The sequence below is a fragment of the Atractosteus spatula genome, chromosome 25 (assembly GCF_055471065.1).
Source record: "Atractosteus spatula isolate fAtrSpa1 chromosome 25, fAtrSpa1.hap1, whole genome shotgun sequence".
Lineage (NCBI taxonomy): Eukaryota > Metazoa > Chordata > Actinopteri > Semionotiformes > Lepisosteidae > Atractosteus > Atractosteus spatula.
Window position 1 is genome coordinate 5145189 of NC_142730.1, and position 17957 is coordinate 5163145.

Sequence of the window (17957 nt, forward strand, 5' to 3'; positions counted from 1 at the left end):
CACTGCACTGGACTGCACTGTGACTGACCACACTGTCACTGTACTGGACTGACCATCGGTCACTGCACTGGACTGCACTGTGACTGACCACACTGTCACTGTACTGGACTGACCATCGGTCACTGCACTGGACTACACTGTGACTGGCCACACTGTCACTGCACTGGACTGCACTGTGACTGACCACACTGTCACTGCACTGGACTGCACTGTGACTGACCACACTGTCACTGTACTGGACTGCACTGGACTGCACTGTGACTGACCACACGGTCACTGTAGATAGATAGATAATACTTTATTAATCCCGTAGGGAAAGTGATGAGAGTGGGAGGGAGTGTGATTGAGGATGGCCGAGATACTCTTTCAATGTGTCTGCGCTGCTAGGGAGAAAAGCAGGCGGCGAGGAGCGCACTGGATGATGTATTGTATGTATTAAATATTTGCTCAAGGCTTCCTCGCAGGACTGTGCCAAAACCACAGAGCAGGCGAGCCGGAGAGAGAGAGAGAGAGAGGGAGGGGGGAGAGACAGACGGGCCCGCTACACGGCAACGTCACCGCTGTTCCAGCACCCTCCCTCCGGCGCGCCCTCCCTCTCGCTCAGTCGGTCTCTGCTCCCGCAACGCGTCGCGCACCGGAACCGCGAGCTGCTCTTCGGGGACACAGCGAGGACCGCGAGGAGGGGCCTGGGGGTCTCGCTCCGCTCTCAGCCGCATCGCGCGACCAGCCGGCGGGCCCGCGTGGGGCGAGCCCGGGGACTAGCGGACTTCTCTCCGCGTCTCGGGGGGTGGGGTGGAGAGAGGAGGAGGAGGAGGAGAGCTGAAGCGAACGAGGGCAAAACCACCGGAAACGGCGAAACAGAAAAAAACAGACTGAGATTCCGGAGAGAGGGGCAAAGTCCTGCCCGCCGCTGCGTGCTCTCTTCCCGAGCCGAACCCGCCGGATTGGACCGGAACATGACCGTGCGCGGCCGAGGGCCTGTGGTGGATCTTCAGCCCCCGACGTACTGACCGCCGCCCCGTGAAAGCCGCCTCGCGAGCTCGCCTTCCTGCTGGCTCTCCTCCGCGCGGAAGCCGACACGTGAGTACGGCGGTGCCATCTTCCTCCCTGGCTCACGCGCACAGCGGGTCCGACCCCGGGCCGGCTCGCGCACCACGCACCCGCACCCGCGCGAGCCGGCGCGAGCGCTCGGAGCACGCCTCGTCGTCGTTGTTGTTGTTGCTGTCGGGAGTCCGCTGTTCCGCTGTTCCGCTGTTCCGCTGTTCCGCCCGGCGCCCTGAGGTAACGGACCGGCACAGGCGCTGCCTGGGAGAGCCGGAGGGGTCGTGCGTGGGCACGGAAGGGCTCTTTCACTCGTCATCCGCGCGTCTCGGGTCGCGCCGGTGCCCGGTGGGCAGTCACGGGGCGTGGGCAGCTGTGGTCACTCTCGGCTGTGTAAGGTCGCGGACGTGCGGGACGTGGGCGCAAGAGCAGGTCCGTGAGCGGTCTCCCCCAGGAGTAAACCCCCGCCAGACGCGTGTCCAGTCCCGGCTGGAGGCTGCAGCGAGGACGCCGGGGTGTCTGTGTGCCCCCGTGTCTCTCAGTGAGAGGAGACACAGGAGCCGTGACGTGTAGCTCATCAGAACACAGGGCTCTCCCTGTCCTTCAGTCCGGCACGAAGCGTCCCTGTGGGGGGGCTCTCCCGGCAGCACAGCGGGCCCCCTCATGCCCCTGTATCCAGAGGAAATCCCTCCCCCTCCCTCCGGGAGCGGGCGGGTCCGCTGTGCTGTATCCCGGCCCAGCAGAGGGGGGTGAGGCCTGCGGGAGCCCCCGGCCTCCCGGCTTGAAAGACGGGTCTGCAGCTGCGCTCTCGCCCTGGCGGTGTCTCTTACCTGCAGCCGCAGGGTCTCCTTGTGATTCAGCGATGCCCTGAGATAGTGAGATAGTGATACAGATGCCATGAAACAGTGATACAGTGAAACAGTGAGATAGTGATACAGATGCCATGAAACAGTGAGATAGTGATACAGTGAAACAGTGAGATAGTGATACAGATGCCATGAAACAGCGAGATAGTGATACAGTGAAACAGTCAGATAGTGATACAGATGCCATGAAACAGTGATACAGTGAGATAGTGATACAGATGCCATGAAACAGTGATACAGTGAGATAGTGATACAGATGCCATGAAACAGTCCCAATAATGCTCCATCTGTCTACAGTATATGTCAATATTTTATGATATGTCTTTATTGTAAAATGTCTGTAATATGTCTGTAGATTTTATTTTACTTTTATTTTTTGTTTTGTTCCATGTGAATTTTATTATTTTTGTTTGCTTTGGCAACACTGATTGTACCCATCGGTCATGCTAATAAAGCACGTTGAATTGAATTGAATAGTGATACAGTGAGATAGTGAAACAGATAGTGATACAGATGCAGTGGAACAGTGATACAGTGAGATAGTGAAACAGATAGTGATACGGATGGAGTGGAACAGTGATACAGTGAGATAGTGATACGGATGCAGTGGAACAGTGATACAGTGGTACAGTGAGATAGTGATACGGATGCAATGGAACAGTGATACAGTGGTACAGTGAGATAGTGATACGGATGCAATGGAACAGTGATACAGTGGTACAGTGAGATAGTGATACGGATGCAATGGAACAGTGATACAGTGGTACAGTGAGATAGTGATACGGATGCAATGGAACAGTGATACAGTGGTACAGTGAGATAGTGATACGGATGCAGTGGAACAGTGATACAGTGGTACAGTGAGATAGTGATACAGATGCAGTGAAACAGTGATACAGTGGTACAGTGAGATAGTGATACGGATGCAGTGGAACAGTGATACAGTGAGATAGTGATACAGATGCAGTGAAACAGTGATACAGTGAGATAGTGATACTGATGCAGTGAAACAGTGATACAGTGAGATAGTGATACTGATGCAGTGGAACAGTGACGCGTCCGCATGCCAGGGTCACAGCGAATCGCTCCCGGGTTCCTATTATATCGTCTTCGTGCAACACAGAGTTAGGAAAGGTGAATATTTTGGCGGGGGGAGGGTTAATTATGCAAACTGGACTTTGCACGTTTGCTTTTGAAGACTGTGTTGAGTGTTGATTTACACTGTTAACGCTGATTTATAAGCTACTATAGAATTTAATGTTCTATAGGGGAGTGCTGCTATAGGGGTACAGATTCCTGAGTCAGAGCCCTATGCACAGGAGGGTTCTTTAGGGGGTGCTGCTATAGGGGTATAGCTCCAGGTTAGTGCCCTATGCGCAGGAGGGTTCTATATAGGAGTGCTGCTATAGGGGTACAGCTCCAGGTCAGTGCCCTATGCGCAGGAGGGTTCTATATAGGAGTGCTGCTATAGGGGTACTGCTCCAGGTCAGTGCCCTGTGCGCAGCAGGGTTCTATATAGGAGTGCTGCTATAGGGGTACAGCTCCAGGTCAGTGCCCTGTGCGCAGCAGGGTTCTATAGGGGAGTGCTGCTATAGGGGTACAGCTCCATGTCAGCATCCAGTTCGCAGCAGGGTTCTATAGGGGAGTGCAGCTATAGGGGTACAGCTCTAGCAGGTGCAGTAATTGTGCAGGAGTGAAGGGGAGCGGGTGAAGTAATTGGCAGTGTGCTCAGGAGTCTGTAGTGAGGCCCCGGAGCTGCTGAAGAGAGTGAGTCACTGTACTGTCATACTATGCCTTAGGCATGCAACCTTGCAAAACCTTCACTGTGGCAATTGCATCACAAGAGCATGAAGGTTGTTGTGAAACTGCAGGCGTGGTGGTCTGGCGCCATGCATCTGCACCGGTGCTGAGCTGACTGTCCACAGCTGCTCCCTGGGGAGCTCTGGAGGGGGTCCCCACCCGAGCAAGAGCAGACCTGGGATCACTGCACTGAGCGCCTCTCGCACTCTCACCATGTACTGTGAGTACAGTGCAGTACAGCCCAGGGAGATCAGGGTAAAAGCACAGTACAGTGCAGTACAGCCCAGGGAGATCAGGGTAAAAGCACAGTGCAGTGCAGTAAAGCCTAGTGAGATCAGGGTAAAAGCAGGGTACAGTGAGGTAAAGCCCTGTACAATAAGGTGAGGTGCAGGTACAAATGCAGTGAGATGAAGGGGAAGCTAGGACAATTTTCCAATTCCAGACGCTCTGAACACGTTGGTTCGCCTGGGTGGGATGAGCAGGCCTGGTCTCCTGGGCTCGGATCGGCTCCCTGCTATCCCCCTGGGCTGGGTTAGCTGTTTGCTGGTGGTGAGGAGCCGAGTCCGTGCTCTGGAGGGCCATTAGCGCTGGGGCGAGGACGGGAGCTGGGGGCGCCGTGCTCCGCAGTGCTTGGTGGCGTTTCTCCCAGTCAGGGCTGTCATCCAGGGGCAGTGTTGACTCTCCAGTTCTCCTTCGGAAAATCTGAGGGAGAACTGACGCAGGACAGGGAAACGGAGAGGGAGGAATCAGGATTAGAGCAGGAGACGAGGGAGAGAGGAAGTTTAATTTTTTTTTCCACAATCCTGTCCTGTAAGAGAACATTGTGGACTGAGTGTCTGTACAGTGACTCTACAGCTCTGATGATGATGAAGGAGTGTTAGTGTGAAGATACAGAGGAGCTGGACTGAGTGTCTGTACAGTGACTCTCCAGCTCTGATGATGATGAAGGAGTGTTCATGTGAAGATACAGAGGAGCTGGACTGAGTGTCTGTACAGTGACTCTACAGCTCTGATGATGATGAAGGAGTGTGAATGTGAAGATACAGAGGAGCTGGACTGAGTGTCTGTACAGTGACTCTACAGCTCTGATGATGATGAAGGAGTGTTCATGTGAAGATACAGAGGAGCTGGACTGAGTGTCTGTACAGTGACTCTACAGCTCTGATGATGATGAAGGAGTGTTAGTGTGAAGATACAGAGGAGCTGGACTGAGTGTCTGTACAGTTACTCTACAGCTCTGATGATGATGAAGGAGTGTGAATGTGAAGATACAGAGGAGCTGGACTGAGTGTCTGTACAGTGACTCTACAGCTCTGATGATGATGAAGGAGTGTTCATGTGAAGATACAGAGGAGCTGGACTGAGTGTCTGTACAGTGACTCTCCAGCTCTGATGATGATGAAGGAGTGTTCATGTGAAGATACAGAGGAGCTGGACTGAGTGTCTGTACAGTGACTCTACAGCTCTGATGATGATGAAGGAGTGTTAATGTGAAGATACAGAGGAGCTGGACTGAGTGTCTGTACAGTGACTCTCCAGCTCTGATGATGATGAAGGAGTGTTCATGTGAAGATACAGAGGAGCTGGACTGAGTGTCTGTACAGTTACTCTACAGCTCTGATGATGATGAAGGAGTGTTCATGTGAAGATACAGAGGAGCTGGACTGAGTGTCTGTACAGTTACTCTACAGCTCTGATGATGATGAAGGAGTGTTCATGTGAAGATACAGAGGAGCTGGACTGAGTGTCTGTACAGTTACTCTACAGCTCTGATGATGATGAAGGAGTGTGAATGTGAAGATACTGATCAGCTGGACTGAGTGTCTGTACAGTGACTCTACAGCTCTGATGATGATGAAGGAGTGTTAGTGTGAAGATACAGAGGAGCTGGACTGAGTGTCTGTACAGTGACTCTCCAGCTCTGATGATGATGAAGGAGTGTTCATGTGAAGATACAGAGGAGCTGGACTGAGTGTCTGTACAGTTACTCTACAGCTCTGATGATGATGAAGGAGTGTGAATGTGAAGATACTGATCAGCTGGACTGAGTGTCTGTACAGTGACTCTACAGCTCTGATGATGATGAAGGAGTGTTCATGTGAAGATACAGAGGAGCTGGACTGAGTGTCTGTACAGTGACTACAGCTCTGATGATGATGAAGGAGTGTTCATGTGAAGATACAGAGGAGCTGGACTGAGTGTCTGTACAGTGACTCTACAGCTCTGATGATGAAGGAGTGTTAGTGTGAAGATACAGAGGAGCTGGACTGAGTGTCTGTACAGTTACTCTACAGCTCTGATGATGATGAAGGAGTGTTAGTGTGAAGATACAGAGGAGCTGGACTGAGTGTCTGTACAGTGACTCTCCAGCTCTGATGATGATGAAGGAGTGTTCATGTGAAGATACAGAGGAGCTGGACTGAGTGTCTGTACAGTGACTCTACAGCTCTGATGATGATGAAGGAGTGTTCATGTGAAGATACAGAGGAGCTGGACTGAGTGTCTGTACAGTTACTCTCCAGCTCTGATGATGATGAAGGAGTGTTCATGTGAAGATACAGAGGAGCTGGACTGAGTGTCTGTACAGTTACTCTACAGCTCTGATGATGATGAAGGAGTGTTAGTGTGAAGATACAGAGGAGCTGGACTGAGTGTCTGTACAGTTACTCTCCAGCTCTGATGATGATGAAGGAGTGTTAGTGTGAAGATACAGAGGAGCTGGACTGAGTGTCTGTACAGTTACTCTCCAGCTCTGATGATGATGAAGGAGTGTTAGTGTGAAGATACAGAGGAGCTGGACTGAGTGTCTGTACAGTTACAGTTGTATTACAGTTCTAAGGATCGTTTGAAGTTGCATGTAAACCACAATCCCCTCTAATTGACCTGTGCCTGCGGTTGGTGACCCCCCATGCCTGCTGCAGCCCCACTTAATTGGGGGTTGTCTGGAGCCCCGTCTGGCCTGTGGTGCTTGATTACAGGCCTGTCGCCCCACATATGTCCTGTCGCCTGGCGTCCTGGGGTCACAGCTGTGTCTTTAATGTTATGGTTCTCGGTGGAGGTCTCCGTGTGTGGGACAGTCTGCATCTTTCAGTCTTTTAGGTGTGAGTGTCTGTGTATCTGATTGTGTAAGTGTCAGTTTGTTGGGATTGTATGTTCAGTGTGTGTGTATCAGTGTCTATGTGTGCAATTGTGTGTATCAGTGGGTGTGTGAGTGTACGATGGTGTGTCAGTATCTGTGCATGATTGTTAGACACACTGAACACACAATCCCCAGTGTGTGTGTCAGTGTCTGTGTGTGGTTGTGTGTCTTGGTGTCTGCAGTGAAGCCTCTGTTCTTTTGGAAGCTGTTCAGTGTGTATGAGTGTGTTCAGTGTGTAATTATCTGGATCTGTGTTCAGTAGGTGTGTGATTGTGTCAATGTTTGTGTGTGTTCAGTGTGTGAGTGTGTGTTCAGTGGGTATGTTTCTGTGTTTGTGACTGTGTTCAGTGTGTGAGTGTGTATTCAGTGTCAGTGTGTGTTCAGTGGGTGTGTGGCGTGTGCAGTGGGTTTGTGTCAGTGTTTGTGACTGTGTTTAGTGTGGAGGTGTGTATTCGGTGTCAGTGTGTGTTCAGTGTGTGTGTGTGTCAGTGTTTGTGACTGTGTTCAGTGTGCAGGTGTGTGTTCAGTGTGTTTGTGACTGTGTTCAGTGTGCAGGTGTGTATTCGGTGTCAGTGTGTGTTCAGTGGGTGTGTGGCGTGCGCAGTGCTGCCTCTCTCTGTCTTGTTGGAAGCTGTCCGATCAGAGTCCATCTGCTCTCTGTGAATCTTGGCAGGGCTGTCCCTGGGTCTGGGGCGCAGAGCCCTGTCTGCTCTGACTGTGTGTGTGGGGGTCCTGAGCCCCTGCTGTTGTCTCTGGGCTCCCACTCGCCCCCCTGGGGTCCAGAGCTCTCGAGGGATCGAATGACATCAGCTGGATTTGATCGGTTTAAAGACCAGTAAGGTGGGGAGGGTGAGACGGAGAGATAACTGGGGAGGGCATCATTCCAGACATGTGGATTGAACACTCAGGATCTGAGTCATCTCTTCCCCCCTCTCTCTCAGTGCAGTGTTAATGTACTGGAGTGTCCAGTCAGTGTGTCTGTATTAACCCCTCTCTCTCAGTGCAGTGTTAATGTACTGGAGTGTCCAGTCAGTCAGTGTGTCTGTATGAACCCCTCTCTCTCAGTGCAGTGTTAATGTACTGGAGTGTCCAGTCAGTCAGTGTGTCTGTATTAACCCCTCTCTCTCAGTGCAGTGTTAATGTACTGGAGTGTCCAGTCAGTGTGTCTGTATTAACCCCTCTCTCTCAGTGCAGTGTTAATGTACTGGAGTGTCCAGTCAGTGTGTCTGTATGAACCCCTCTCTCTCAGTGCAGTGTTAATGTACTGGAGTGTCCAGTCAGTGTGTCTGTATTAACCCCTCTCTCTCAGTGCAGTGTTAATGTACTGGAGTGTCCAGTCAGTGTGTCTGTATTAACCCCTCTCTCTCAGTGCAGTGTTAATGTACTGGAGTGTCCAGTCAGTCAGTGTGTCTGTATTAACCCCTCTCTCTCAGTGCAGTGTTAATGTACTGGAGTGTCCAGTCAGTCAGTGTGTCTGTATTAACCCCTCTCTCTCAGTGCAGTGTTAATGTACTGGAGTGTCCAGTCAGTGTGTCTGTATGAACCCCTCTCTCTCAGTGCAGTGTTAATGTACTGGAGTGTCCAGTCAGTGTGTCTGTATGAACCCCTCTCTCTCAGTGCAGTGTTAATGTACTGGAGTGTCCAGTCAGTGTGTCTGTATTAACCCCTCTCTCTCTCAGTGCAGTGTTAATGTACTGGAGTGTCCAGTCAGTGTGTCTGTAGTAACCCCTCTCTCTCAGTGCGGTGTTAATGTACTGGAGTGTCCAGTCAGTGTGTCTGTATGAACCCCTCTCTCTCAGTGCAGTGTTAATGTACTGGAGTGTCCAGTCAGTCAGTGTGTCTGTATTAACCCCTTTCTCTCAGTGCAGTGAATGTATTACCCTCTCTGTCTTTTTCCCAGGATGCTTCATACAGTGTACGAGTGGTTCTGGTGGGACCGGCTGTGGCTGCCCTATAATCTGACCTGGTCTGACCTGGAGGACCGGGATGGCCGTGTCTATGCCAAGACCAGCGATCTCTGGGTCACCATCCCCCTGGCCCTGCTCTTTCTGGTCATCAGACAGCTCTTCGAGCGGTGAGTGTCACTGCCCATGAAACAGAGTCACACTGTGGACTGGATCAGACTGCTGTGCACTGGGAGTCTGACTGACAGCACTGTAAAACCTGGAGTGGATCAGACTGCTGTGCACTGGGAGTCTGACTGACAGCACTGTAAAACCTGGAGTGGATCAGACTGCTGTGCACTGGGAGTCTGACTGACAGCACTGTAAAACCTGGAGTGGATCAGACTGCTGTGCACTGGGAGTCTGACTGACAGCACTGTAAAACCTGGAGTGGATCAGACCGCTGTGCACTGGGAGTCTGACTGACAGCACTGTAAAACCTGGAGTGGATCAGACCGCTGTGCACTGGGAGTCTGACTGACAGCACTGTAAAACCTGGAGTGGATCAGACCGCTGTGCACTGGGAGTCTGACTGACAGCACAGTAAAACCTGGAGTGGATCAGACTGCTGTGCACTGGGAGTAACTCCTGCAGGCGTCCTGGCTGACTGTGTGTCCGTGTGTCTCAGGTTCGTGGGGACTCCGCTCGCTCGTCTCCTGAGCGTCCGAGAGAGGGTGAGGCTGAGAGCGACGCCCAACGCGGTGCTGGAGTCCTTCTACAGGAGCAGCTCCAAGCACCCCACACAGGTCAGTGCACCCCTGCAGGGCGCGTGGGGGGCAGAGCGGGCCCCTCTCTCAGACCTGGACATTCGCTCATGAGGGGCACTGGCTAGTAGCCTGTAGCTCTGAGGGTCGGGTACTAAGACCAGATATCGGCTTCAGCAACACGGCTGGACTGCTTGTTCCAAACTCCCCCCACTCTTTGTGTAAAGATGTGCCCCCCCCCCCCCCCGCTCTCATGTTTAAACACACTTCCCTGTAGTTTTCACTGGTGTCCTGGGATTCTGAAGAAATCCGCTGGGCTGAGTGTTTCAGTGTCAGGTCCCTGCTCTCAGCTGCGGGAGCTTCAGTTGGCCGTGTGCCCTGCGGCTCCGGAGAGGCCAGCCGCCTGACCCCCAGCCGGAGCGGGGCGTTGGCCCGGGCAGGCCTCCTGCCTCCTGCACCTGAGGGGTCCGGCCCCTGGGCCTGTGCTTCCTGTTGGCGGTGGAGTGATCTCTCCTGTCTCTCTCTCTCTCTCAGAGTGAAGTGGAGGCTCTGTCTCAGCGGACGGGCTGGTCAGTGCGACAGGCCCAGCGCTGGTTCCGTCGCCGGAGGAACCAGGATCGGCCCAACCTGCTCAAGAAGTTCAGAGAGGCCAGGTACACACACCCGCACAACAGCACACAACACAGGAGTGTGAGCCCAGTGTGTCACACACCCACACAACAACACACAACAGAAGTGTGAGCCCAGTGTGACACACACTTGCACAACAGCACACAACACAGCAGTTTGAGCCCAGTGGTGTCTGCATGTGTGTCACTGTAGTGCAGGATGACAGAATAGCTGCAGTCAGGAAAATGGGCTTCTGTTTGATGAACAACGGGCTCTCTGTTCAGACAGAAATAACAGCTATCCCACCCTCTCCCTCCTCCTTCTCTCCCGGTGTCCCTGTGCCTCTCTCTCCCTCCTCCTCTCCCGGTGTCCCTGTGCCTCTCTCTCCTTCCTCCTTCTCTCCCGGTGTCCCTGTGCCTCTCTCTCCCTCCTCCTTCTCTCCCGGTGTCCCTGTGCCTCTCTCTCCCTGTGCCTCTCTCTCTCCCGGTGTCCCTGTGCCTCTCTCTCTCCCGGTGTCCCTGTGCCTCTCTCTCCCTGTGCCTCTCTCTCTCCCGGTGTCCCTGTGCCTCTCTCTCCCTCCTCCTTCTCTCCCTGTGTCCCTGTGCCTCTCTCTCCCTGTGCCTCTCTCTCCCTCCTCCTTCTCTCCCTGTGTCCCTGTGCCTCTCTCCCTGTGCCTCTCTCTCTCTCCCTGTGCCCCTGTGCCTCTCTCTCCCTCCTCCTTCTCTCCCTGTGTCCCTGTGCCTCTCTCTCCCTCCTCCTTCTCTCCCTGTGTCCCTGTGCCTCTCTCTCCCTGTGCCTCTCTCTCCCTCCTCCTTCTCTCCCTGTGTCCCTGTGCCTCTCTCCCTGTGCCTCTCTCTCTCTCCCTGTGCCCCTGTGCCTCTCTCTCCCTCCTCCTTCTCTCCCTGTGTCCCTGTGCCTCTCTCTCCCTCCTCCTTCTCTCCCTGTGTCCCTGTGCCTCTCTCTCCCTGTGCCTCTCTCTCCCTCCTCCTTCTCTCCCTGTGTCCCTGTGCCTCTCTCCTGTGTCCCTGTGCCTCTCTCCTGTGCCTCTCTCTCTCTCCCTGTGCCCCTGTGCCTCTCTCCCTGCCTCTCTCTCTCTCCCCGTGTCCCTGTGTCTCTGTCTTTCTCCCTGTGTGTGTCCCCCTCTGTTTTCCTGGGTCCCTGTCCTTCTCCCTCTCTCCCTGGGCGTTTGAACCCACAGACAGGCCTGTGGCGTTAGCCCAGGCCATGCCGGGTGCACCTGGTTGTAGTTGTGTTGTGAATTGGTGAGTGTGTTGTTGTCTGTTGTGTATCTGGAGTGTCTAATTCTCTGGAGGCTCTGATTCTCTTTCAGCTGGAGATTTACCTTTTACCTTCTTGCTTTCATTGCTGGCCTGGGGGCCCTGATTGATGTGAGTACCTCCCTCTCTCTCTCCCCTCCCTCTCTGCTCCTGTCTCTCTCTCTCTCCCCTCCCTCTCTGCTCCTGTCTCTCTCTCTCTCCCCTCCCTCTCTCTCCCCTCCCTCTCTGCTCCTGTCTCTCTCTCTCCCCTCCCTCTCTGCTCCTGTCTCTCTCTCTCTCCCCTCCCTCTCTGCTCCTGTCTCTCTCTCTCTCCCCTCCCTCTCTCTCCCCTCCCTCTCTGCTCCTGTCTCTCTCTCTCCCCTCCCTCTCTGCTCCTGTCTCTCTCTCTCTCCCCTCCCTCTCTGCTCCTGTCTCTCTCTCTCTCCCCTCCCTCTCTGCTCCTGTCTCTCTCTCTGCTCCTCTCTTTCTCCATCCCATGCCAGCAAGTCATGTCTCTCCCTCTCTCTCCCTCTCAGAAACCCTGGTTCTATGACCTGAATGAAGTCTGGAAGGGGTTCCCCACGCTGGTACGTTGACCTCCTGCATTTTCACCCCAGCTGGACAGGTCCGCTGGCGGCTCGGTTCTGTGTCTGGGGACCGTGTGTGTCTGGAGACACAGGGGCCTCGAACCCCTTCCTTGTGTGAGACACAACACCGAGCACACTGTGGAGCAGGCTGGAACACCTCAGCGCCGCAGGGTGTGGGGTCTGACTGTGTGGCCTGGCTGCGGGGATGATGTGACATCTGCTCCCCAGAGACAGGGCTGCACAGGCTCATGGGAACTGTAGTTTAATTCTCTGTCCTCTTCCTGCCCCCAGACCATGCTGCCCTCCCAGTACTGGTACTACATGATCGAGCTGGGCTTCTACTGGTCCCTGCTGTTCAGCGTGGCGTCGGACGTGAAGAGGAAGGTGAGGCATGACACTGTCCTGCTGCAGCCTGCTGGAGTGCTCCTCTCCCAGAGGGGGGCGCTCTAGAGCGCGGTACTGCTCCCCTCCCAGCAGGGGGCGCTCTAGTGTGTCGTCCTGCACATCATCCTTTCTCTCCCTCCCCCTCTAGGATTTTAAGGAACAGATCGTTCACCATGTGGCCACCATCATCCTCATCAGTTTCTCCTGGTGTGTCAACTACATCCGGGCTGGTACCCTCATCATGTTCGTCCACGACTCCTCAGACTACTTCCTAGAGGTGCATCTCCCTCCCTGTCCATCTGTCTCCCTTTCTCTCTATCCCTTCCTTTCTTCCCCTGTGAGCTTTCTATTTTCAGAAAGAACTTCCCCAAAAACATCTCAGGCTTTACAAGCTGACTGTGGGACCTTGTCTCATTGAGATGACCCTTGTCGTGCCTCAAGTGTGCCCACACCCCCCCCCCCGGTGGAGGCAATGTGTCACTGCAGTCACGGTCATCTTTTCTGAGGTCTGCCCTCTGGTGGTGGCGGCGTGTCACTGCAGCGCCTTTCAGCAGTAAATTTCAAATGTAAAGCAATTCTGTGACTGAACAAGTGAAGGGACGTCGTGATTAACGCAGTTCACCAGCAGCTCTCAGTCTGGTTCTGGATTGTTCCTGTCTCTGCTGGTTTGTGCTCTAGCTGATCCCTTAAGCTCAGCTGATTGGTGCTGTAGCTTATCTGCTAATGGATTAGACTTTGCACTACAACCTCTGTTTCCAAAACACCCCGGTTACTTTAAGTAACTTAGTTAAGTGCTTTACTCCCAGCTGCTTCTCAGAACTCTCTGCTCTCCTCCTCCTCCTCCTGCTGGATAAGAGTTGGCTCCCGTATTTGTGAGGGAGCAGCTTCTGCCGGGTGTGAGGGGGTGATGGGGAGCGGACAGGTGGGAGAGACCCTGTATCAGACTCTCCCACAGAGAGTCACTGCTCCTCCTTCTGCTTCAGTCCAGTCGCTCTTTCACCAGAGTGAGGGGCAGCTGGGCAGCAGCTCCTGAAACTCCCACTTCCTCTTCGAGCCTTTTCAGAGCCTGGAAGCTGTGGCCGTCGAACCCGTCCCTCAGCGCGTTTCTCAATCTCTCTCTCTCTCTCTCAGTCAGCGAAGATGTTTAACTACGCGGGCTGGAAGAACACCTGCAACGCCATCTTCATCGTCTTTGCCGTGGTCTTCATCATCACACGGCTGGTCATCTTCCCTTTCTGGTGAGAGTCTGATCTGTGGACTCGCGCACTCGCCACGCACCACAGCAGTGCTTGACGAGTCGTTGACGGACCGATTCGCCGCAGAGACCCGCGGCTGGGTCGTTGACGGACCGATTCGCCGCAGAGACCCGCTTTTGAGACGCTGCTCAGCACGTTGTTTTACACAGAGGGTGGTGGGAGTCTGGAGCAGGCTGCCCGGTCCCCCAGTTGGGTTGTTGAAGCCAGTACCCTGGCTCCTGCCCAGAGACCGCTGCACGAGACGCTCGGATCGAGTGAGGAGCGCCCGGTTCTCGGGAGTGACCGACATGTCCCCCTCTTCTCTGCGCAGGATCCTGCACTGCACCTGGGTGTACCCTGTCCAGCTCTACCCACCATTCTTCGGCTACTACTTCTTCAACGGGCTGCTGCTGATCCTGCAGTGTCTCCACATCTTCTGGGCTGCTCTCATCCTGCGCATGGCCGCCAAGTTCCTGACCGGAAAGGTACCGGAAAGGGGATCGGGGACTGGCGTAGGGTGGAACGGGCGCTGTAGGGGGGTTTACAGCTGGCTGCACTGTGCTAGAGTTCGTGAACGAGATCGCAGACGCTACCTGCACAGGACAGTTGGCAAACACTGTAGAAGACGGACAGAAACTCGGGACAGATTCAGGCCAAGCCCAAGACCGGGCCAGCATCTGTCCGGTGACACCCACTGGGGACAGGGGTGTGACACCCGGGCAGCGGAGACGCAGCCCGCAGACATCAGGAGAGAACCGCTGAGCCTGAAGCAGCTGCTCCTGAGAGAGACTGAGGGCTCTGTGTGGCTCCGTCTTCCAGACACAGTGGGGAACAGAGAGAAGAGAAACCGGGGCGTGGTGCTGTGTGACAGGTGTACAGGGCTCTAGCACTGGGGACAGTAACGAGTGCTGAGGGGCCGGTGATACACAGGGGAGTGCGTTGAAATCTGAGAACAGGAGGCGCTTCTTTACACAAAGGGTGGTGGGAGGTTGGAACAGGCTGCCCAGTCATGATGTTGATACCCTGGTTTCTTTCAAGAAACAGCAGGGTGAGATCGTGCAGTCAGGACAGGGAGTGCTTCTTTGCACAAAGGGTGGTGGGAGTGTGGAGCAGGGCTGATACCCTGGTTTCTTTTGGGGAAATAGCTGGATGAGAACCCTGGATTAATTAGTTACTGAGTACTGAATGGGGTCCCCTCATCTGTGGCCGGCAATCAGTCCGATTGTTAACCCGGGAGAAAATAATCTTTGGGATTTGTTCTCCGGCAGGGTGTGGAAGACGAGAGGAGCGATCGGGAGGAGACGGATAACACGGAAGAGGAGGAGGAGGAGGTGGAGAAGGAGAAAGTTTGGGGTGCACAGGAGGCCCCCAAAAACGGTCCCGTGAGGAACGGGCATCCCTCCGTCAACAACAACCACCGCAAGACCGAATAGGAGTGCGGGTGTGCGCCCCTCCTGCCCCCCGCCCCGCAGTGCGGCGCCCCCTACCTGACGCGCCTCGCCACAGCGCGGGCGGGCGTGCGGGGGGGCAGCGCGGGAGGTGGGGTGTCAGTAGTAACGGGGCGCAGCCCTGGACTTGAAGGGGAGCGCTGCCTTTTTATCGCATCTCTTTGTTTTAAACGGATTTCCTCCCGCGGCCGCAGCAGGTCCGAGCCTCCCGATCAATCGGTAAGGCGGCGGGCAGGCCGAGCGTGGCTGAGGCGAACCCCAGCTCTGCTGCGCGAGGAGAGCTGCCTGCCCTGCCCTGGGCTCGGCTCGGGCGGTCTCGCTCCAGAGCTCCGTGGCCTGCTCTTGTCCTGAAACACGCCCCCCACCCACCCGAAAAAATTCTTTCCTTCTCCTCCAGTGGATAAACAATTCCTCTCCAAATAAATTCCGGTGGAAAATTCCAGAGCTTTTTTTTTTTCCCTTTTCTTCTTCATGGTGGGACAGAAATAATGCAATCTGTTGATTAACACTTTACTTACCTGCGTTGCCTAGTGCTAAACCTGTGTGCCTTATAAAAACGGTGATCTGCAAGAAAATAAAAAACTGGGAGCTATTTCTTCATCCAAAGAGGGAGAGAGACAGGCAGGGGGAGGGATGAGTCGGAAAGGGCCTGGTCTCCCCGGAAGACTGCTGGCGGTACAAAGCCCCGAAGATCTGTGTCCGGTGGCCAGGGCTCAGACTCCTGTGTGGCAGGAAAGTTTTACAAAACTGTGTGTGTAGCTGCTTCATTTCTCTGTTCTCAGCAGTAGAATTTCAGAACTGTGCAACTGGTAGTAAAACCTGGAGTGGATCAGACTGCTGTGCACTGGGAGTCTGACTGACAGCACTGTAAAACCTGGAGCGGATCAGACTGCTGTGCACTGGGAGTCTGACTGGCAGGCCGACTCTCTCCCTCTCTCCAGGATAAATTACCCCCACAGCTCTGGGCTCCCCCGATGATTCTGAAGAGTTTCTCTCTCATCAGTGTTGTCACTTGTGCAAGTTGTTCTGTGCAATACAGCTGTGTGTTACTGTTGAATTCGGTTTTGATCAAGTGCCTTAACGAATCTGCTCCACTCCTCCATTCTCCCTCCCTCTTCCTCACTCCCATCAGTCCTCACGCATGCTCCTCTTCATCACCCCCCCCCCCCTCCGTCGCAGGCTGTGGCAGAGGTGAGGGAGATGAGTCACGAGAGAGATGGGGGGGTATAGAGAGAGAGAGAAGAGAGAGAGAGGGAGATGAGGCACTGGAGAGAGGGAGGAGAGAGAGAGGGAGATGAGGCACTGGAGAGAGAGAGGGAGGAGAAAGAGAGAGGGAGATGAGGCACTGGAGAGGAGAGGGAGGAGAGAGAGGGAGATGAGGCACTGGAGAGGAGAGAGGGAGGAGAGAGAGAGGGAGATGAGGCACTGGAGAGGGGAGGGAGGAGAGAGAGATGGAGGTAGACAGTTCCTCGGTGGGACTGGGTGACTCCTCACACGCCTGGATCACAGCGAGGTTTTCATTCGGTTGCCAAAGGATTTTTTAAAAGTTAGAAATGTATATTTCGTTGTAAGATGTTCAGGGGCATTTTTTTGGTGGATAAATCCTATGAAGGTGGGTGATGTTGCCAATGAAACTGCATACGAAAGAGCAGGTCAGCACTGAATTACACCGAGACCTTGTGACCTGTGTGTGTGTGGTCAGGTTAATGGCACTGACGTACTAAAGGGCGTGGTCGGAGGAGCTACATTTTAACAGCCTTGTCTGTAACACTACAGTTGTCTTCAAGGTTAAAAACATGATGTTCCTGGACAGCTGGCCCAGTGGTGAAGACACAGGGCTGTTACACCAGGAGGACAGCTGGTCCAGTGGTGAAGACACAGGGCTGTTACCCCAGGAGGACAGCTGGTCCAGTGGTGAAGACACAGGGCTGTTACACCAGGAGGACAGCTGGTCCAGTGGTTAAGGCTCAGGGCTGTTACACCAGAAGGACAGCCGGTCCAGTGGTGAAGACAAAGCTATTACAGCTGGTCCAGTGGTTAAGGCTCAGGGCTGTTACACCAGGAGGACAGCTGGTCCAGTGGTTAAGGCCCAGGGCTTTTACACCAGGTGAATGTTGGTAGTTACTGTACATTTTGAGTAGAGAAGAGATCACAGGGACCCGTCCAATCTGTTCCAAACGGAGTAGGAAGCATCAGCCTAGGCTGCATTGAAGAACACTAATTTACGAATGAGGGCATGTAGTGCAAACTGCCCAGGTAGGTGGGAATTTTGAACTTCTTAGCACCTCACCCGATCTTCTCTCGAACCCACAACAGGGCGTGGGTCTCTTCACGCTCTCCTCTTCCTCCTCTCCTTCTTCTCTTCCGATTCTCGGAGCACCTCTCCAGACGTTGATTGTGTAGCGTTCTTTTGTGGGGGAGGGGGTAACTTTTATGATGATGCCAATAATAATGTTAATAATAATGATTGAAGACCATGGCTGTGTGGTGCCTTTATTTCAGTGTGTTTCCACGTTTCTGTTCAGGAAATTGAGCCTGGGGGAATCGTCTTTCCCACTGTAATAATGAAACATGACTCCTGGCTGCTTTCTAGAGCCATGGACTCAGCTAGATTTGGTAATGCAAATATTTAGACTTTATAAAGGCAAGATCACCAGCTGTAAGAGACACAGATCACAGTGAGACTGGGGCTCCTTTACAGCTCTCTGTCTGTCCCAGACTAGCAGTGAGATTAATATCCTGATTAATAGAAGGGCTGTCTCTCTCTCTGGAACAGAGACCAGTAGTCCAAACGTTCCTGTCACTAGCTCCAGTGAGTAGATCACACCCAGCCCACAGTACTCTGAGTGGAAGCAGTGAATAAACCAGTCACTACAGTATGTTCACTGCACATACAGTACACCCGGGACTCGCTCCTCATTTATATAGTCAAAATGAAGCCAGTA

General features: G+C 53.8%; 1 protein-coding gene across 1 annotated transcript; it reads left to right on the forward strand.

Moving 5' to 3' along the window:
• The first annotated feature begins 464 nt into the window (after positions 1–464).
• On the forward strand, positions 465–17489 carry cers2a (ceramide synthase 2a). Its single transcript, XM_088905448.1, has 11 exons — positions 465–1080; positions 8747–8920; positions 9418–9535; positions 10028–10146; positions 11433–11490; positions 11895–11945; positions 12237–12329; positions 12478–12606; positions 13461–13567; positions 13896–14049; positions 14833–17489. Exons 2-11 carry the CDS (start codon positions 8748–8750, stop codon positions 14995–14997), a joined length of 1167 nt encoding a protein of 388 aa, XP_088761574.1. The 5' UTR covers positions 465–1080; position 8747; the 3' UTR covers positions 14998–17489.
• The last annotated feature ends 468 nt before the right edge of the window (positions 17490–17957 follow it).